The sequence below is a fragment of the Solea solea genome, chromosome 17 (genome assembly GCF_958295425.1).
Source record: "Solea solea chromosome 17, fSolSol10.1, whole genome shotgun sequence".
NCBI lineage: Eukaryota > Metazoa > Chordata > Actinopteri > Pleuronectiformes > Soleidae > Solea > Solea solea.
The window spans coordinates 23605612-23628382 of NC_081150.1; the positions used below are offsets into that span (position 1 = coordinate 23605612).

The 22771-nt window shown below is 40.2% G+C and overlaps 1 protein-coding gene across 1 annotated transcript in view; it reads left to right on the top strand.

Moving 5' to 3' along the window:
- The window catches only part of LOC131443387 (NACHT, LRR and PYD domains-containing protein 3-like), a 67980-nt gene that overhangs the window by 7392 nt on the left and 37817 nt on the right, over window positions 1-22771 (top strand). Inside the window, exons 10-12 of the mRNA XM_058612985.1 lie at window positions 3356-3529; window positions 3627-3800; window positions 6411-6457. Of these exons, the coding sequence (XP_058468968.1) occupies window positions 3356-3529; window positions 3627-3800; window positions 6411-6457 (395 nt within the window). The remainder of the gene's footprint in view (window positions 1-3355; window positions 3530-3626; window positions 3801-6410; window positions 6458-22771) is intronic.

The window sequence follows — 22771 nt, forward strand, 5'->3', positions numbered from 1 at the left end:
ATCATTTTAATAGAGTCAATTCTTGAACTAAGGCTAAAGAAGGGAATTAAGTTCCATCTTGCTATCAGTCAGTCAGTCAGTCATCATCTACCGCTTCTCCTCTGCCAGAGGGTCGCGGGGGGTGCTGTGCCAATCTCAGCTACATCGGGCGATAGGCGGGGTACACCCTGGACAGTTCGCCAGTTCATCGCAGGGCCACACACAGATAGAGACAAACAACCATTCACTCTCACACTCACTCCTATGGTCAATTTAGAGTGTTCAATTTACCTATCCCCACATTGCATGTTTTTGGACTGTGGGAGGAAGCCGGAGAACCCGGAGAGAACCCACGCACACACGGGGAGAACATGCAAACTCCATGCAGAAAGGCCCTTGTTCCAACCGGGGCTCGAACCCGGGTCTTCTCGCTGCAAGGCGAGAGTGCTAACCACTACACCACCGTGTGGCCCCCATCTTGCTATATCATCCTTTATTTTTTTATGTATGGGTGAATAGTTATATTCCGATCATTTTGTAAGATCTTTTGGTAGGTTGATGCCTAAGTATTTAAAGGACTCTGTTTGCCATGTCAAGGGGTAGCTACTTTTGGGTTATTATATACTTTTAGAGTATTTGGGTTTTACTCATGTTGATTTTGTACCCTGATAATTGGCCATATTGTTCAAATGCTTGCATCAATTTAGGCAGAGAGTGAGTTGGTTGCGCAAGGTATATCAAAATATCGTCTGCATAACAGGCCAATTTATATTCCGTCCCTTTAATAATGATTCCCTTAATATCTTCTCTTTGTCTGATGTACTGAGCTAGTGGTTCCAAATATAATGCAAAGAGTAGTGGTGACCATGCACAGCCCTGTCTGGTGCCCCTTTCTAGGGTAAAACTATTTGACAAATATCCATTGACCTTGACCCTGGTGGTAGGTTTGTCATATAGTGCCTGTATGGTTTTAATAATTGTATCGTGGAAGCCAATTCTATGCAACACTCTGTAGAGAAAAATCCAGTTAACCGAATCAAAGGCCTTTTCAGCATCTACGCTCATCACAATTGCTTCAGTTTGATTTCTTTGTATATGATCCATAATATGTAGTGTCTTTCGTATATTGTCTTGTGTTTGGCGTTGGGGTATGAAACCTGTCTGATCATTATGTATCAGTGTTGGCAGGAATTCTTCTAATCGTTTGGCCATAACAGAAGTAAATAATTTATAGTCCACATTAAGAACAGAAATTGGCCTAAAAGAGCCACACTCCACTTTATCCTTGCCTTCTTTTGGTATGGCTGAAATTATTGCCTCCTTCCAGCTGGGTGGCGTTTGCACATTTTTTAAAGCCCAATTCAGAGTAGGAAGTAAAACAGGTATTAGTTCTTTTTTAAATTCCTTGTACCACTCTGCCGTGTAGCCATCAGATCCTGGTGATTTGCTTAATTTAAGTCTACCAATTGCAACTTTTAATTCTTCTTCAGTTATATCCGCAGTCATCATTTTATTTTGATTTTCATCGAGAGTGGGTAAATCTAGGGAATTCAGGAAGCTGTCAATTTGGGCCACACTCCCACCTGGGACTTCAGAATATAAGGTTTTGTAAAACACTTCAAAAGCTTCCTGAATTTCATTTAGTTTATTTTTTATCGCTTTTGTCCTTGGATCCCTAATTTTATGAATTGTATTTTCGGCTATCCTTTTTTTCAATATCCATGCCAATACTTTCATAGATTTGAAGCCACTTTCGTAATGTTTCTGTTTCAGAAACATTAAATTTTTCTCGATTTCTTGTGTGGCCAAATTATTAATTTCATTCCTGGTGTGTCTAATTTCTCTCAATGTTTTCTGTGCCAAATCTAATTTATGTTTTCCTTCTAGTACCTTTAGCTTGTTTTTTAAATCCTCTAACTTTTTATTCCTATTTTTTTTCTTAAATGACGATATTGCTATAATTTTCCCTCTCAGAACAGCCTTCAGAGTATCCCATAACATGGGAGGTGAAACCTCTCCAGTATCATTGAATTCTAAGAAGAGACACATTTCTGATTTAATTTGTGCTTTAAAAGACAGATCATTCAACAGACTGGAATTCAATTTCCATGTATTATTTTTTGATCGCAGGCCAAAATCAGCGGATAAGTATACTGGTGCATGGTCACTTAGATCTATTGTCCCGATTCCACAAGTATGTATTTTATCTTTATCCTTCCCAAATGTTATGAAATAATCTATTCTTGTATAGAGAGAGTGAGGAGCAGAGTAGTAAGTGTAATCCCTTCTGTTGGGGAAAAAATCTCGCCATATATCAATCAAGCCCACCTCCTCAAATAGTGTGTTTACTTTCTTATATAAGGACTTCCTATCCTGGGTTTTTCCACAAGATGAGTCCAACTTTGGCTGCAGATGTATATTTAGATCCCCTCCACAGATCAAGAGGCCTTCTGTTTCAGTTACCATGATATTGGTTATTTTTTGGAAGAAACTAATGTCACTCCCTGGGGGTGCATAGACATTCAGTAAGGTAATTGGATTCCCATCTATCTTACCCCTTACTTAAAATAAACGTGCCCTCTTTATCACCCATTTCGAATACTTTTTCAAAATGTAGCTTGTTTGAAATGAGAATAGCAACTCCTCTTCTATGCCCTGATTTGTATGAAGAAAAAAACAGATTTGTAAAGCCCATTTTCTTTAGCTTTATATGCTCCTTGTCTGTCAAATGGGTCTCTTGTAAATAAACCACATGGGCTTGTTCTGTTCTCACTTTAGATAGGATTTTACTACGTTTAACTGGATTCAACAGCCCATTGACATTAAAGGAAATGAATTTTAATTTGTCACTAGCCATACTTATTTACTTGTAAGTGTACCAACAAACTTAACAAGATGAAAATTGAAAGATCTGCTCCCTGAACAAATAACAACACCAAACATAAGCAAGAAATAGAAAAAAGGATAAACAAAAAGAGTGATCCCAAGGCTGGGGTCTCTAAGAAAAGACCCTGGCCTGAGCTAGATAAAATATCTAGCTGTGAGGGAAAGCCTCTCCCACCTGTGGGCTGAGGGCCCCCACCATGGCGCTCTAAAAAAGAAAAGAAAAGGTCTCTGTTCATTCCACAGAAAATGTGTCCTTATACAGCAACCCTCGCCTGTATATATATTCTCATCATGTGGTGAATATAGCACGTTCTGTTTAGCTTTCCAACTCTTCAAAAATCAGTCAAAGCTTATACTTCTTCTGGAGAGGATGGGGACTGCCTTCTGAAAGCTTGCAGTTTCTCCTTGATACCCTTCTCTCGCTCCTCACCTGTCCCTGATTATTTTTTTAATTGCATATGTGAATAGATTTTCTTGAACTCCTCCTCAGAATGAGTGGCTGTAAACTCTCAGAGAGAAGCTGTGAAGTTCTGTCCTCAGTCCTCAGCTCTGTGTCCTCTAGTCTGAGACACGTGGACCTGAGTAACAACGACTTGCAGGATTCAGGAGTGAAGCTGCTGTGTGATGGACTGAAGAGTCCTCACTGTTCTCTGGAGACTCTCAGGTCAGGACTATGACTCAGACTCTTTGCTTCTTTAGGTTCTTGTAGATGAAGATGTTTTTTCTGAATCACTGAGTTCATCATATCTTCTTAACTCCAGTCTGTCAGGTTGTCTGGTCTCAGAGGAAGGATGTTCTTCTCTGACCTCAGCTCTGAACTCCAACCCCTCCCATCTGAGAGAACTGGACCTGAGCTACAATCATCCAGGAGACTCAGGAGAGAAGCTGCTGTCTGCTGGACTGAAGAGTCCTCACTGGAGACTGGACACTCTCAGGTATTCTCCTCTTCCTCCTCCTCCTTCCTCTTCATGTTCAGCAGCAGTATTAAAACTTGTCAGCATCTTCAGGTTGAAGATGTCCTGTTATTATGTTTTCCTCTGTCAGTGAGTATAACCAAACATTAGTGACACTTTTTAAACACCTCGTGAGAACGAGTGAATGTCACGTAGTTCAGCCTGAGAAACGACCAGAACCATGAACTGGACAGATCATCTGCACAGAGTAGCAGCATCATGTGAGAAGTCCTGGTACTGGGTACAGAACAGTCCTGGTCCACTTCAAACAGTCTACGGTCAAACTAAAGTAAAGATGTCTTTATTCTGTGGTGTTTGTAGTGAGTTGTGTACGAGATGTTCGTCATCTAACAACTACAATCAAGCTGTTCTTCATTCTTCATTCAACGGTGAAAACACACAAGTTTTGGAAGCAGCAGTAACAGCGACGAGTTTCCTCTGTGACGCGCAGCTGAAAAAAACACAAAAGCAATGGAAACTAGGTATCGATTCAAGCAAGTGATCAAACAACCGTAATAAAGTTTATGGTTTTTAGACCCACAATACTGCCATTTGAAACATTGTAAAAAAATACAAATGAAATCCCTCTATTTTATCTATTTTCTTTGTTTACTTGGTTTGTGCTGGGCCAACTTGTTGCTGGTTTACTCGTGGTGGGTTTCAAATGTATAAACAGAAGTTGTCTTCTGTGTTGTCCACGTGGTGGCGCTGTTGAGTAAATGCGTAGCCTCCTGAAACTGTGGTCTCTGGTTCTGCAGACACCGGCCGTTTCTCAATATCCATACTTGTGCGTACTTGTGCGTACTTGCGTACTCCGGTACTGTTCAAGTGCTGTTCCAATTCTCAAGTAAGCGAACAGCGAGGACCCGGAAGTATTCTCGCTCCGCCCGTTTTTACCAGGTATGCATCAGAGGTGACTTGAGCGTACTTGGGATGGCCATGTATCCCAGAATACTGAAGTATATGAACTAAGAAGAACACATTAACACAGCTAAAGTTTAATACTTAAATGTATTGATGATTGACATTAATAAGTAAACATGAGACAAGAGGGTCTCTGGGACACATGACAAGTCAGACCATACGTTTTACAATAGGCATCCTGTATAGGACAGGAAACCTGAGGGTCTGTTTTGAATATGGTTAGTTAGGAAATATAGATGTCTCTTGTTTGACTAAATGGTGATATTGTCCAATTTAAAGATCATGGGACAGTATGGTATATCCGGACCCAACTTGTTTTTCAAGTTGTTGCATTATGGAAACAGGAGAAAGGCAGGGGTCGAAACATGTGATGCCTGCAAATAAGAATGCTAGAAAATCTATATAAGGTTAGTTATGCTTTTCTGAGGCAGAATTGTTCGGAGATTCGGCAAGAACACATTCTCCTGAGCTGCTGCAGAGCTTGGTTCTGACGCCTGACTTGTGACTAAATAAAATCCCTTTGTTCGGTACAAGTCCTGTGTCAGTGGGGTCTTTTCCTGCATCATCAACTCATCACCTATCGTTCATAAGAAGAAGGAAGCCTGACAAAAACGACATTACATTTCGGCGGAGCTTGCAGCAGATAATATAAATATAAATCTGAAATAAATATTCTTTGTCCCGGAACAACGTTTTAACATCATTTGAGGCGAGAAATGAGTCATTTAGAAATCAAACATGTGGTTTGTGTATGAAGATATGACGTATTTATAGTTTGGCAGCGACGTTTGTCGGAGGTGATAAGCTCCGCCTCTGCGGACGCTCGGCGCTCACTGTGCCCGGCACAGAGCAGCGTGACCTCGGCCTGTCCTGATGAAATGATCCGCTGGCTCAGACGTCGCTGTCATTAGATGCTCGGTGTGATCCATAGATTTGTTGTTGACGTGTTATTTTTTTTTTAATGGAAACGTTTTGACCTGACAGTTTAAAAGTTTGTATATTGTTAATGTTTTTTTTATTTTAACTTTGAATGTTAGATTTATATTAAAGTCGCAAGGGTCTTTGTATCTGTATTTAAATATAATATGTAAATATTAGCTATGTAGAGTAGTATATATTTGTACAAGTCATATATATATATATATATATATATATACACTACTCTACAATGCTGTAATACTGTATATCTATTTTCCACATTGTATAATTTGTATTGTATATTTTAATAGAAATAAATTAATAAATGAAGTTAAATATTTAAAATGTAAAAATAATAACTACATATATATGCATTTATTAAAAGTATTTCATATGTTCATTCATCAACACCGTAGGTGGCGCTAATGAGGCTGCAGCACTGCAGCACTACAGCAGAACTACAGCAGAACAATACATACATAATTGCATACTTGAGTATTGAGAAACAATCACATACTTGTGTACTCCCGTACTTGGCAAGTATATACTCCCAGCGTACTTCTCAAGTATATACTTCCCAAGTAAGCAAGTACATACTTGCTTACTTGAGTATTGAGAAACAGCCACCGTCTTCTCTTTGAAACACACCTGTCCTTGTAGTTCATCATTGTGTCCACCAGAGTGCGTCATTAAGACAACAGTTTGGACTCATGTTGGACAGAAACTCATTCAGACTGTTTCTTCCTCCAGGATGGACCATGCTGGAGAGCAGAGGTTAAAACCTGGTGTCAGGAAGTGTAAGTATGGATTTACAGGAAATAACAACATATCAGCTGATCATCAATAAACTGCAGCTGTGTCTCGTTGTCTTCATCAGATTCATGTGAACTGGAACTGGACACAAGCACAATGAACAGAAAACTCAAACTGTCTGAAGACAACAGGAAAGTGACCCGTGTGACAGAAGATCAGTCGTATCCTGATCATCCAGACAGATTTGAGTTCTTTCCTCAGCTGCTGTGTAGACCTGGTCTGACTGGTCGCTGTTACTGGGAGGTCAAGTGGAGAGGAAGAGTTTATATATCACTGAGTTACAGAGGAATCAAGAGGAAAGGCGACAGTTATGACTGTTGGTTTGGATATAATGATCAGTCCTGGAGTCTGATCTGCTCTGATGTTCATGGTAACTCTGTCCGTCACTGTGGGACAGAAACACCCATCATGTCCTCTGTCTCTCACAGAGTATCAGTGTATGTGGACTGTCCTGCTGGGACTCTGTCCTTCTACAGCGTCTCCTCTGACTCACTGATCCACCTCCACACCTTCAGGACCACATTCACTGAACCGGTTTATCCTGGGTTCTGGGTCTGTCCTGGTTCCTCAGTGTCTCTGTGTCCTCTGTAGGACATGAAGAGACAGCAGCTTCAGTGGTGGACGAGGTCAAAGCTCGTCTCAGTCATTCTTTGTTGAAACCATCAATAAATAAAGACTTAAAAAATCAACATGTCTGTCATTAACTGAGCCGCCGTCCTGCGCTGTGAGCGCCCCCTGCTGCTGAGAACCAGCCTGAAACACACAGGTTCACACACACTGAGATAAAAATAACAAAAAGTGAATGTTTGAAAGTGGAATTAAAAGATACAGAAAGTAAAATCAATTAAAAATGAATAAATGCTTTATATAAAATAAAATTCAAGGTTTTCAATCCAATAGAAAACAAAGTAAATAAAGATGTTAAGAGTTTGACTCTTGGTCTGAAGAACATCATCTTCTCACTGACGAGCCTTTCTGTCCCAGCATGCACTGCTTCTCCTCCTCCTCCTCTTCATGCTGCCTGACAACAGCGCCCCCTGCTGCGTGTGAGCAGAACAACACTCAGAGTTACGCACACACACACATGGAAAATGAAACACACATGAGCAGATTATGCCATGAATGAGGAAGTGTGGTTTCTGCTGTGATGCAGGTGAAACTGAGTGTGCGTGACCTCAGGACGGCTTGAATTACAAAAAGAACAGTTTAATGTCAGCACACTAAAATAAAATCATGGTGGACAAAAGAAAAACGACAACACACCATCTGGACCTATGGTGATTTCATCCAGGTTCTTGCCACGGAACTCGGCCAGTCTTCCTTGCTCGAGGGCCATTAGAAGTTTGCTGACCTTGGCAAGCTGCAGTGTTTTCTCAGGTAGTCGATAGAACTCACGATGGACTCTAATGTCATGCCCAAGAAAGTTGGCCAACTGGTCCATCTCTGTGTCTGTCATGTTGAGGACTGTTGAGAGTGTTGCAGCATGTTTCCGTAGCCTGGTGGAAGTCAGTGCCTTGGGACACGTTGCACCACATGCTCCTGAAAAAGCACAAAGGCAATCTGAGCCACGGAAATGCGTTTTAACTGCTGGTCTTGCAAACATGTAGCCATTCTCTTCGAGAACCCTGCATGCCTTTCTCTCTGAAACCAGGAGTTCCAATGCATTCAGCATTTTCTGAGTCACGAGTATTGGAACCGGTCTACCTCTTTTCCCTCTGATCACAATCCTTGTGAAATGTCTGCAGAGTGTTTTCTCTACTTCAGAGAGTGCCCAGTCCAAATCCTGGTGAGGAGCGGACTTGTCCCTTGACAAAAACGCAGACAAGGGCATGCTTGCCACCTCTCCTTCCCTGCGACGGATAAAGAGGATGATCTGTGCTCAGCACACCTTTGCCAGGTCTATCCAAGTGTTAGTGGAAGGACTGTCAGAGAGTTCACTGATGCACTCATCTTGCTTTTGATTGAGAAACTTATGCAGTTTCTGAACATCTTCCGTAAACGGCATCAGAGTGGGCACGTTCCACTTTGCTTCATTGATGTTACGCAGTGCTGTCGAAGAAATCATTTCATTCCATCTGTGATTGTGGACTTCCTGAAATTCAGTGGCATTTTTCACAAGCTCAGTGTTGTCCATTATCAAGCCCTGAGCTTTTAGGAGTTTGCTGGCTTTAACCAATGTATGGCCAAGTTTATTGGCAAGTGATGGAATCACAAATTTGTTGGAATCACTGTCATAGCCACACGTCACCTTGACAGCTTTGATCACCTGCAAGTAATTCTTTGGAATTATGAAATCTTCCATTGTTTTCAAGGAGGTAACTCTTCTTGCGTTATGAATCAGTCTTCCTATTTCTCGCATCTTTTCACGCACACACTGTCGATTCTTGGCCGACATCCCACCCTTGTTCAATAGGTGCTGTCCAACTTGGATGATGACATTATCATTTTTCACTGATGACTCCCCACATCTGTTTACCGATGTGCGCAGGCACAGGTTGCATGACTGTGCACATGGACTGAACACGATTCTTTCCTGGTTTGACAGGCTGAAGTTTGCAACTTCGCATGTGTCGCCACAGGACTTTTCGTGTAAAAAGTGCTTGGCAGTATGCACAGTGCATGAAATCCTTCCCCTGTGCATCTTTAGTTGGGCGTTTAAATGGAACCAACTCCCCTTTCCCTGACTCTATAACAGCAGCATTGTGGGCATAGTTGCCTCTGTTGTGAATGTACTCGAGCTGTTTCTTTCTCTCCAAGGAACCTTTTGGTAAACTAAGAGCTTTCGCCACATCCAGTTTATTATGGTGTGCACGTTCTAGATGTCTTGCCATCTTTGCATAGGCCTTCTTACAATACAAGCAATACTGTTTCTTGTTGTACACTCTATTGCCATTTCTCTTTTGGCAAGCTTGCACAACTATGGTGTCAATTGCATCCTGACTTGAACAGGGTTCTTCATTCACACCGATGTCAGATGTACTGCTGTTGTATCTCAAGCTTTCAAGGTGTGGTGTCGTGGTGTCACACACTGGAGGACACGATTCAGATTCAGAGTCATGACATCATTCAGTCAGGGGCCACGGTTTTGTCCCAATGACTGATGTGAGGTTGAAATCACTGTCATCACTTTCAGTGGTGGAATCTGGCACATACTCATCACCACTATCTGATGTAGAATCATATAATTCATCAGGGTCTTCGAAATCAGTTTTTTCCATCTGAAAATACATTAATGGACTTAGATGATAGAGTGTATATTAGACATTAATAGCATACAATGTATCATTTAAACATAATTACATTAAGTGCAGTATGATACGACATTTCAATCAGCTTACTACGGATCCAGACATGAAATTGAGTACTTACTATGATACTTTTTGTCCGTCTAAGTTTTGGGACAAAAGTCCCATCTTCATTTCCGACGTCTGTCACAATCTGTGATGAATAGCAAAACAACAGACCATTAAAACATCTTAGACATGTTTGTAAAGAGTCAACAATGGTTACCAAATCAGAATTGTTCTATTGTAGGAATATTTTAAGGTGTTAACACTGGCATTGTTTCTGCAAATGGTTTATACAGTATTGTCTCTTTTCTCAGTTTATCTCAAGATAGGGAAAGTATTATTATTCATATTACTATTTATTTTACTAAAGACACAGCTCTGAAATTAGATACATGGTAAGAGAAACCAAATATGAGAGATGAAATATCAACTGCAGTGATTCTTGCTGCTTTGTGAACCACTTGCTGATTTCACACTAACTGAAGGAACAAGCTTTGTGGGGACATGTCAAACACACACTCGAGTCACCACTTGTGGGGAACGCTTGTTTAGATTGAAGCAAGTCAAGACTTCACACAATCTACAAGCTCACACTGAGGGGAAAGTGTGTTGTGGGGACGTCGTAAATGCCCCTGAATAGAAGGATATTTTATCAAATGTACAATCTCTACAAAGGTAAAATAGTGTCCAGAACATCCCATTATCATTAGCCATCTTTCAGCATAATGTGAAATTAGTATAAGGGAATCACTCAGGACAGAGCCCTGATCTGAAGTAAATCAGTTTCCATTAGTTTAAATAAGTTTCAAATTAGTCACTGTCATTCACTAAGTTATTCCAAAACATTTGAAAATAGTGCAGAAGTTCCACATACTTGAATTCTCCAGGGGCAGTCATCCCCTCCGTAGTCATAGGTCATTTCCTCCCCCTCATTAATGTCTTTGATGGCGAAAAGACACAAGTGCGGCTTTCCATCTACATCGATCTTTTTCATCCTGCAGTTTGGGCCTTTGTGCTGATCATTAACTACTCGCCCCAATGAATTGTCTTCTCTTGAGGCATCAATGCTTAGAAGGACAAAAAGAAGGGAAAGTGAGTGAACCCATTTCATATTCATATGTACAGTTCCTCTACATAGAAATGCTATTGACATACATGTTAACATATGGTACAACTTGATCAATTGTCCATTCTTTTTGAGTTGTTCTTTTTGCATACAAAGTAAAGTTCATTTGCAAATTACCACCATCATTTTCCTCTCCACTTGAAAGCAAAAAAAAGGCAGTGCATGATGGGTGGAAAATCTTTCGTCTTCTTTGGGCTTCAGCATCATTGATCATATCACCCCTGTATTCCACTACAAATTCTCCGCAGCAGAATGTCTTTCTGGCAAATACTCCTCATCCTTTAAAAACAACAAGATATTTTTAGTGGAACAGGAAATATCATCTACTCAAATTCTCAATTACTTGTAGAAATTAAAACGCAAAATACCACATCTCACAATGTCTTACCTTTCTCTGCATTTATGTATTTCACCTCCAGTTTTGATGTTTTATCCATCTTTGAGAGAACATGATGGATGGCATCATTTGTCGGACTGAGCCTTGGTGGCATTTCAAACTACAGACAAATATCTACAAATAAGAGAGTCTCGAGCTTCACTTATTGTCAAATAATACGATTCTAAACTACTGACAATATGTTGTTTCTTATAATTAGACATTTGATAAACAGAGGGACTGCAAATTTAAAAAGCTTGGAAAAAAAAATTCCATGTCCACTCTGGCACTTCAGGTCATATCACATCACTTCACTTTTCAAACTATTACTTAATTTGACTAAATCTGTTGTGTGAAGAAACATTTAATTCCCACTTTGCTAGCTCAATATTACTAACTTCCTATTGTTAGCTCACGTGATCGTCGCGTCATAACCAATCGCAAGCACCTGGACACGTAGCACTTAGCTACGCTGCTATATAATTAACGAGTGTGATTAGCATCCTTAACGGACAGTTTTTATCAATAAACCGCGTCACACGGCAAACAACTCTACAATGATTGAATAGGTTGCATTGTATGAGAAATACTGCGACACTTACCAAACACAATCGTCTCCAATCTGGATTCTGAGCTGTGTGAACTTGTGCACGAAGCGAGAGAGGTCATTTACTGTTAAGCTGCGGTCAAACGTACAGCCGGCTTCCTGTGTGATTTCAAAGTAAAAGCCTTTCGCCGGAATTCAGAGTTGCACATATACCCCATTGTATTATATTGCAAAATTATATCTCAGGTACAGAGCCTCTTTTATTAAACACTATTAAATAGTTTTTTCTACAACTTCTCCTCCACACTCAACTACTGTATGTCTTGTTGTGCAACTCTGTTACGTAGAATGACAAATTACCTTCAAATGCTCTTGAGTAATTTTATTGCTGCATCTGTCATTCACATAAAGTGCAAACCCACCTTCCTTCTTCTTCTTCTTCTTGTTATGCTTGTGCAGCCGCAAAAACAACATTTCCAATAAAACACTGAACATTTAATTTGCTCCTTAAAACCTTACTAATGGGGACCAGGAAGTGGGAGGTCCTAACCATATTTGGAAGATGTGTGTGTGAAGTGGAAGGTGCAATTACCAGCGAAGGCCTTTAGGGGGAGCAGCTTCTCTCACACTCACACAAAAAAATACAGAAAAATGTGCTTTTTGGGCCAAGGCTAAAAATCACTTAGGCACCTTCAGAACAACTCCTGAAGGCTTTTAAAAAGAAAAACGTAATGGGGACCTCGATTTTGGTCCCCAGACTGTCAGCGGTCCCCACACCGTGACTGTGTAAACAGACCGATGTACCCACAATGTGATAATTACCAGAGCACACACACACGCACTCACTCTCCCACACACATATACACACACACACGCACTCACTCTCCCACACACACACGCACTCACTCTCCCACACACACATACACACACACACACGCACTCACTCTCCCACACACACATACATACGCACTCACTCTCCCCCCCCCACACACACACACACACACACACACACTCTCAATTCAATTCAATTCAATGTTATTTGTATAGCGCCAAATCATAACATACATTATCTCAAGGCACTGTACATAGACAACATCAAAGAGAGCAGAGAACCCCAATAGTTCACACAATGAGCAAGCACTAGGCATCAGTGGAGAGAAAAAACTCCCTCTTAACAGGAAGAAATCTCTGACAGAACCAGGCTCAGAAATGTGCAGTCATCTGCCTCGACCGGTTGGGGTGAAAGGAAAATGGGGGACAGCGGAGAGGTGGAGGACAGAAAGGGGGGGGGGGGGGGGGGGGGGGGGGACAAGAGGGAGATGAGGTAGAGACAGAAAAGAGAGAGAGACCAGGAGCAGATACACAACTGTATCAAGTTACAAGTTTATACAGTTAATGATAGACTTTTTAATTATAGCACAGTAATAATGGTGATGAAAAAAAACTGAATCTTGGTCCCGCAACCTGCAAGATGAGGATACAGAGAGAGAGAGAGGGAAGGAAGGAAATACACAAACTAGGGAGAGAAAGAGACAAGGTTAATGACATATAAAAAGTCATATTCATATCCTGAGTGTGAGAGAGTGAATGTGCGTGCACCACAGAAAAATCCCCCAGCAGTCTAGTTCTATAGCAGCATAACTAAGAGCTGGTCCAGGTTTCCCTGAACCAGCTCTAACTATAAGCTTTATCAAAGGAAAGTTTTAAGTTTAACTTTAAATACAGAAAGAGTGTCCGCCTCCCGAACTATCATTGGGAGCTGGTTCCACAGGAGAGGAGGAGCCTGGTAACTGAAGGCTCTGCCTCCCATTCTACTCTTACATACTCTGGGAACCACAAGTAAACCTGTATTTTGTGACCTAAGTGGTCTATTAGGGCGATAAGGTAAGACTAAGTCTTTCAGGTATGAAGGGGCCTGACCATTAAGTGCTCAGTACGTGAGGAGGAGGATTTTAAATTGAATTCTAAACTGTACGGGGAGCCAGTGTAGAGAAGCTAACACTGGAGTTATATGGTCTCTCTTTCTAGTTCCTGTCAGAACTCGTGCTGCAGCATTTTGAATTAACTGAAGGGTTCTAACAGACTTGTTGGAACATCCTGATAATAAGGAGTTACAGTAATGTAATCTAGATGTAACAAAAGCATGAACTAGTTTTTCAGCATCCTGTAAAGACAGAATGTTTCTAATTTTCATAATGTTCCGCAGGTGGAAGAAGGCTGTTCTAGAAATTAGTTTTATGTGTGAATCAAATGACATTTCCTGGTCAAAAGTAACTCCAAGGTTCCTCACAGTGGAACTGGAAGCCAGGGTGATGTCATCTAAAGTGACAATGTGATCAGAAAGTTTTTCTCTGAGGTGTTTAGGGCCGAGTATAAAAGTTTAAAAGTAGAAAGTTACAGGTCATCCAGGACTTAATGTCTCTGAGACATTCCTGGAGTTGAACAACCTGATTTATTTCATCCGACCTCATTGATAAATAAAGCTGTGTGTCATCTGCATAACAATTAAAGTGTATGTTGTGCTTTCTAATAATGTTCCCTAGATGAAGCATGTATAAGGTAAAAAGTATAGGCCCAAGCACTGAGCCTTGTGGAACTCCACAATTAACTTTAGTTTGTAGTGAGGTTTTATCATTAACATGAACAAACTGGAATCTATCAGATAAGTATGATTTAAACCAGCAGAGGGCAGCACCTGTGATACCAAGGGTCTGCTCCAGTCTCTGCAGTAGAATATTATGATCTATGGTGTCAAATGCAGCACTAAGATCCAACACGACAAGTAAAGAGACTAGACCATTATCTGAAGCCAAGAGAAGATCATTACCAACTTTAACTAGTGCTGTTTCTGTGCTATGGTTTAACCTAAAACCTGACTGAAAATCTTCAAACAAGCCATTAATGTGCAAATATTCACATCATTGATTAGCAATTGCCTTTTCTAAGATTTTAGAAACAAAGGGAAGATTAGATATAGGTCGGTAGTTAGCTAAAATATCTGGGTCAAGGGTCTCTTTTTTGAGAAGGGGTTTAATAACTGCTATTTTAAACGTTTGGGGCACATATCCAGTTAATAAGGATAGATTAATTTGAGTTAATATAGAGCTGTTAATTAAAGGAAACACATCTTTAAACAGTTTGGTGGGGATAGGATCTAACTGACAGGTTGATGGCTTAGATGATGAAACTAATGATGTTAACTCAGGGAGATCTATAGGGGAGAATCTGTCTAACTGTGCACCTGGTGCTTCTAAAGCTCTTGTGCTAAAAGATGAGTCAGTCCCAATATGAGGGAGGAGATGATCCATTTTTTCTCTAATTGATGTTATTTTATTCACAAAAAAGTTGATAAAGTCATCACTGCTCAGTGTTAAAGGAATAGATGGTTCAGTGGAGCTGTGGCTCTGTGTCAGCGTGGCTACACAGCAAAAATGCCAGTGTTAAAATGTTGGGGACAGTGTTAAATAGAGAGTGTTGGTGTTGTTTTAACACTAGACAGCTTTAAAATAACATTGGCGGTGTTGCTTGTGACACCTTTATGTTGTCAAATTGGACCGTTAACTTGTTGGTGTTAAATTAAGCCACGCCTTGACGTAACGGCTGTTGAATGCGAAATCCACTTTTTGTCGACGCCATTATTTTTCCATTTTCCATGAGGACAATGTATGTTTCTGAAGGTAAGCAAAACGCTCACATGAGAGGTATTTTTGATGAGAATATGATTTAGCTCAGCAACTTCGATTATGGTTTAAATTCTGACTGCCTATTTTACATGGATGTTAACAGAAAACTCTAAAAGCAAGAAAACTTGAAGTCTCGTGCCTTCTGCTCACATCTAGCCAACGGTAAGTTAATGTTAAAATAGTGATAGATATAGTCGTCAGTTTACACCCAAATGAACATTTGTGTAGTTGTATGGTAATTAATAGTATCACTAGTGTTATTAATAATTAGTGTTAGGCTACCTTATTAAAACTGTGGAAATGGTTTGATAGTGTTTGATGTTATGTAGCCTATAGGGCATGACTAGCTTACGTAAAGCTACATTGCAGCTAGCCGAGGGGGAAACGTGTTCTACATTTAGTCTGGATAAAATTACCTCAATATAAGCCACAGAGATCTAGGGGTACGTAGGTATGTTTCTATCGTGTTGTCGAAGCTTGAGTTTTTTGCTGTGTTTCATAGAAATGCTAGTCCAAGTGGAGCACAAGAGTGTCAAGAAATGGGTTCGTGTTCCAAGTACTGACGACTGCTACAATTACGTGAAATTCATAGAAGAGGGTAAGTTCAATGCTAATGTCGTTGGTTTGTAAACTGGTATGATAATCTACCCCAGACCGCTAGAAATGATGCTATCGTAACGGCGTAACTTAAAAGACATACTGGTGTTAGTAATGATGCTAGGACTGTGATAATCATGGGCATAGTTTTATGAACAAATGGTTTCGCGGCATTCAAATCGATAGAAGTTATGCTATCCTGACGGCGGTTGGCCCCGTTGCTGTTCCATAGTAGTGTTAGCCTAGTTAACGGCGCCATGTCATGGTTTTACAGACAGTCCAAGAATCCTGGTAGGTCACGTTATTATACTGACGACTGCTACGATTACGTGAAATTCATAGAAGAGGGTAAGTTCAATGCTAATGTCGTTGGTTTGTAAACTGGTATGATAATCTACCCCAGACCGCTAGAAATGATGCTATCGTAACGGCGTAACTTAAAAGACATACTGGTGTTAGTAATGATGTTAGGACTGTGATAATCATGGGCATAGTTTTATGAACAAATGGTTTCGCGGCATTCAAATCGATAGAAGTTATGCTATCCTGACGGCGGTTGGCCCCGTTGCTGTTCCATAGTAGTGTTAGCCTAGTTAACGGCGCCATGTCATGGTTTTACAGACAGTCCAAGAATCCTGGTAGGTCACGTTATTATACCACCTACAAGTGTAAGTCAGTAACGTTTATTTCAGAATTCCCTGGTGGGTTCTCCTTTATTTAATTGTAAGGCAAACTTAAAATACATATATGCGCGTTGTAAGCTAGAAATAATTAGGGACAACGCCATTTCGCTTAGTTGTCCTTCAGAGCCTGTAGCTTAGTCGATTCAACAGTTCAGCTACAGCTACGGTCCCACATTAGATGACGAGGACCCAATGTTGGCATTGGCAAGTTGGAATGCAAATGGAAGGCTAATGATTTTGGTTTTAAAATGTGGTATTTCTCAAAGAGGGATCCATCTGTCTTTCACATGCATCCTGCTTGTTTACTCGCCTCCCTCAGTGTCAAGTCATTTAATTACTAAATATGTTTTTGAAGCCAACAGCTCATATTTTAATAGAAATCTGTGGGTTCTGTCAAAAGTGATGGACATGATTAAGTTTATTATTTTTTGATTAATTATTACAAATAATTTGTTGTAAATTGTAGTGTACTACAGACAAGTGTTTTTGTTCTCCTCTAGTTTATGCTAAATTCAGCTTGCCAAATGAAATCCATGCAGAGCTGAATGACTCATCTGGAGTCGTTGTGGATGCTGATATTTTTGATGAACTGCTGAGATCTTCTACAATGTCTTTCAAAGTGGTCACAGAGCACACTGGTAAGACATGAACGCATAAAAATTGACTTTGTATTCATCAATTTGGTACAACTGCAGTTGTGAAAAACAATTACACATAGTAGTGCCAATGCAGATACAATGCCGTGTGATAAATCTTGGGAGGGGTCATACTCATCAATTGAGTCTCTCAGCTCTGCAAGTTCCTCTTCCACAGTGATAACAGAGAGCACCACAGCACGGAAAAGGCGACTAGTTGAGGGACCACCTGACAGTAAGGTTGCAAAAAATGTGAGTTGATTTCAGGTTTTTGGTGTAATGTTAATCTTTTTTCAAAATTCATAGCAGGCTGACATGTGACCTCTATTGCAGATTGTCTATGTAGCTCTGCATCAAAAACCAGGGGGTGAAGATGTATTCAAAGAGTACAACAACACAAATGGTCTTTCTGATCATACAAGAAAGAAACTTGTCAACATTCTGGTGGCAGATATGATTGAAAGTCATGGGTAAGTAGTAAAGTTTACTTTACTCTACTCTACCACTCAACCCTCTCCACAGTTTGTGTCAATTTGTTTGAACTGCATGTTAAAATGTAATTTGATAATTGGTTGTGTTTTAGGAGGATCCCTCCAGTCAATGTACGCATTACCTATGCCCTTGGAATTGTCACTCTTTTCCCCAATCTGAGAGATAAGGAATCAGCCACTGGTTATGTGAGTATGAAATTTCAAGATCAATTCATTTTCCCTTATTTCGTCATGTAGGGACTAGATCTGTTTGGTTGTTCTTTTGTATGGAATCTAATACAGTATGTCTTTTCTGTTTTCTTGTGTGATAGGAGCATTACTATGATCCTCACAGTGGACAGGGCTACCTGGCCTACCGATTGAAGACGGTTCAGCGCAACAGTGCAAGTGACACCAAAAGGGGCTCCAAAGCTAAATATCAAGGTGGCCCAAAGACTCTACGTGAGACCTCAACATCTGAACAGCTGTTTGGTGATGACTGCAAAGAAGCAATGTCCATGATGAAGCATTCGGCAGACCTGGTAGTCGTCAAGGAGAAAATGAAAGCAACATTCAAGTATAGACAACAAATGCTACACAGTCCAGACCAGTCTTCACTCATCCTAGATCACTTCCCAAGATTCTTGGATATACCTGGCTTGGTAAGGGATTGAGACTGGTTGATGTACATCTTAATTGATGTGTTGAATTGTATTTTGATATGATTTTTGTCTGTATTAGATTGATCAGGACTTCACCATGCTCTTTGGGAAAGACATCTCCGGCAAGTTTATTGCAAAATGGCCAACGTTCTACAAGCCTAGGGTCATCACCATCAGCAAAAGCCTTCACCAGAGTACTCATCTGGATGACCTCCTGTCTGCTCAGGAGGAATCCAATGATTGTGGTAGGTGTTAACGGATGAGCACGTTCACCTATGTTCTGTACGTGAACAATTGTGCATAATCTGACTACAGATGGGCTGTGTGTTGTGATTCAATTAGGATGGGACAGTGACGTGGCCGCTATTCTCCTGCTGGTTCATCTCTTACCTCCGACGGCAAAGGGGAAAAGACACGGGAAAATCAGTGCATCTGAGGCTGCTGACCACGTAATCAAGTTCATGAAGGTATGTTTTTGACATGAATTAATGGATGTTTTGTTTCATTCACTGTTGATTATGTAATCTTTAGTACAGCTCATCCTCTTTTTAGATCTTTTTCATATGTTTGCAGGTGAAGGAAGTGGGAAAATGTTCAAAATTAAAATAGTAAATCTTATCACTTGGGAGTGAACAAGCACAAATCTCTCTTTCTAATGTTCTGTCTTTCAATCTTAGGTGGGGACGAGCATGGCGACTTTCCTTGGCAGAATTGGATCTGCACAACCCTTCCTTCTCTGCGTTGGCGAAAAGAAGAGCAGCATCCAAAAGTTTTACATCGTTCTGGACCAGAAGCCCATTCCTTGTGTGGCACAGACTGCTGTGGCTGCCTTCGACGAACTGTTTAAGGCGCACTTCATGTTTGCTGTGTCTTATGATGAGACCCTCTTCAACTTCTACACCTTCATCCAAACAACCATCTATGGCATTGATGTGGCCACCGCAAAGGAGAGCCCAAGAGTCAAGGAAATCAGAGTGAGAATTAGTAACATTTGAATTTATGTTAACATGTTACAAGTGTAAGGTTCAGCACAGAAATTGTTCTGCTCTTTTCCAGCATTTGAAGTTTAGTCATGCTTTGTATCCGGGGCGCACATTGCGTTTGAAATGTGGGGAACATGGTTGTCCATCTGTTTTTTACACTTATTCTGGGTTCAAGAAACACCTCTTGAAGGTACATGGAGACAGTTTGGCCCGAGATATTGTTGATAATATGGACTGTGTTGGTATGGACAGTGTTGACATGGACAGTTTTTGTGCCACTGAGCCTTTGCCAGGTCCAGATTCTTCTGTTAGTCACCAAAATCTTTTGAAAGAAAGTTCATTTGTAGATATGTGTAGCTCTGTTATCGCTCAAGTACAAGCAGCTGGAGTTGCTGAAAATACAGTGCAATCTTTAGCTTGTTCAATGGAAGAGGTTGTGAATGACGTCCATATTCAAGCACAGGATGCTGTTCTTGAATGTCTTTCGTCTGAGGTGAATGAACAGACCTTAGACAAAGTCAAAGAATGTTTGGAGAACTTAGAAAATCCATTCTCGCTTCTAAACACGGTAACAAAGAGGCAAAGACATTTTGAAAAAAAATGGAAAATTGTTGAGCCAGTAGAGCATGTTCTTGGTGTACGTTATGATACACGCTTAGATAAAACCACTGGTGTATACAGTCAAATTCCTGTTAATGATAAATTCATGTACGTACCAATTTTAGGAACGCTTCAGTCAATGTTTACCAACCAGGAACTCCGTGCCTGCTTTCAGCAAGTTAAGTGTCATGAAGATGGCATTTATAGAGACATCAATGATGGTTCATACTTCAGGAATCACCCTTTATTTTCAGAGGAAGAACATGCACTGCAAATTCAGATTTATTACGATGACTTCAAAACTGCCAATCCGCTTGGATCTAAAAAGGGAGTACACAAACTTGGCTGTGTTTACTTCATTTTAAGAACTAAGCTTAATTCTGTTTTGATGAACATTCATCTGGTGTCTCTCTTTCATTCTGATGACATTAAGAAATATGGTTTTAGTCCAATCTTACAACCTCTAGTTAATGATTTGAAAACTCTGGAGACACAGGGAATCCAGGTACCGTTTTCAGATACGCCATTGAGGGGGTCTGTTGTTCAGGTTACCGGTGATAATTTGGCATTACATGGCCTTTTTGGTATGGTTGAATCGTTCAGTGCAACTTACTGTTGCCGATTTTGTTTAACTGACAAAACAAGTTTGCAGTCTGTATTTAGTGAGGATGACCCAGACCTAATTCTTCGCACAAAAGAGCTCTATTTAGAACATTGCAATAATATGGCACACAATCCCAATCTAGTTCACTCATTTGGTGTGAAAAAAGCCTGTCCTCTTAATGCATTGCAGTTTTTTCATTCCTCAGACAATTATGCAGTCGATATTATGCACGACCTGTTGGAGGGAGTTGTGCAGTTTGAACTTAAGCTTCTTTTTCAGTACTTAGTTAGGAATTCCATAGACAAAAACACCCTTTCGGAAAGGATCCAGAGCTTTAACTATGGATACAGTGAGCGAAACAACAGACCTAGTGCCATCAAAGTTGATGATGGTAGCAATGACCTTGGCCTCAATGCCATTCAGTCATGGTGCCTCCTGCGTAACACTCCCTTGATTTTTGGAGATCTGGTTGACAGGGACAACAGTTACTGGCGAGTAATTCTTCTTTTAATTCAAATTGTCAATATTGTGTTCTCGCCAATCATCACAAATGGTATGACTTATTTCTTAAAGCATTTAATTTCTGACCATCACAAACTCTTCAAGTCATTGTTTACAGAAAAGAGACTAATTCCGAAGCATCATTTTATGATTCATTATCCCAGATGTATTAGGAAAATAGGGCCTCTAATACATATGTGGTGTATGAGGTTTGAAGGCAAACATAATTTCTTTAAGAAGTCTGTTAAGAATTTTAAGAACATAACCAAAACACTGGTAAAGAAACACCAGAATCAGTTGGCTTTTCATTGGGAGAATTTTTATTTCCAGAGGTTTCAGTTTGGCCCGATTAAGGATTCCCCAACAAGTGAACTAGACGGTTGTGAGGTTTTGAGGTCTTGCTTTAACTTAAATATGCCTTGTGTCTCTACTACTTCATGGGTGAAAAACTATGGAACAGAATACCGCATTGGAATGTTTGTCTGTACGAGTACTGAAAATGAAATGCCTGTGTTCAAAAAAATTGTCAATATCATTATCAAGGATGGTGATGCATTTCTTTTGACCACTAAAGTTATCACACTGTATTTTGATGATCACCTTAATGGTTTCAGAATTGAGGATGTGGATGATGTCTTTGCTATTATTTGTGTGTCTGAGCTTATTTATTATCGAGCTTATGACAGACAGTTTTCGCCAGAAAATGATGAAAGAACATATATTGTGCCCCATTGCTGTTTTGTATGAGCTGTACATTTATTTAGGTCTGCAATATTGACTGAACTCTGTATTAAATCCATTCAGAGTTACAATTCTGTGTTATGTCTTTAATGTAAGGTAGTTGGGTGTGGGCAATTTTTACACTGAATAATGTTAGCATTACTGGGGTTGGTGTTGAAAAATAGTGTTATTTTTATACACTGAAAAGTATTGGTATTAACACCCATAAGTGTCGTCATTACATACATTTTCAACACCACATGTTGTGCTTACACTAACTGGCGTTGGTGTTGAAAACTACAGTGTTACTTTTAACATTATATTTTAACACCAACACCAGTGTAGTGTAAATACTACACTGGGGAGTGTTGTGCAGTGTTACATTTTTGACAATATGGGGTGTTAAGTTAACAAAAAAATGGGTGTTAATCCTTTAACACTTTCAAGAATGTTACTTTAACACCAGCTAGTGTGGACACATATAGACAGGGGTGCACATAACTGGTACGCAGGTACGCATGCGCGAAAAAAATCAGGAATGCGTAATGACGTGTGTGTAACTATGCGCCCTTGCGTACTTTACTGATCCTCATCTGACCTTACACATTGCATGTTGGTTGTCAACTACTGTCAGAAATGTCCAAAAAGCAACAGACATTAAGCAGCTTCTTTGGCGTTTCGCCACCTACAAAGAAACGTCAACTTGAGCCAGAGCCGAATAAAAGACTTTTTTCAGAAAAGTGGCTCCAGGATGTGCAGTGGCTTGAAACGAACGATGAGCGCACTGAAATGTGGTGCAAGATTTGCCGCTCAAATCCACA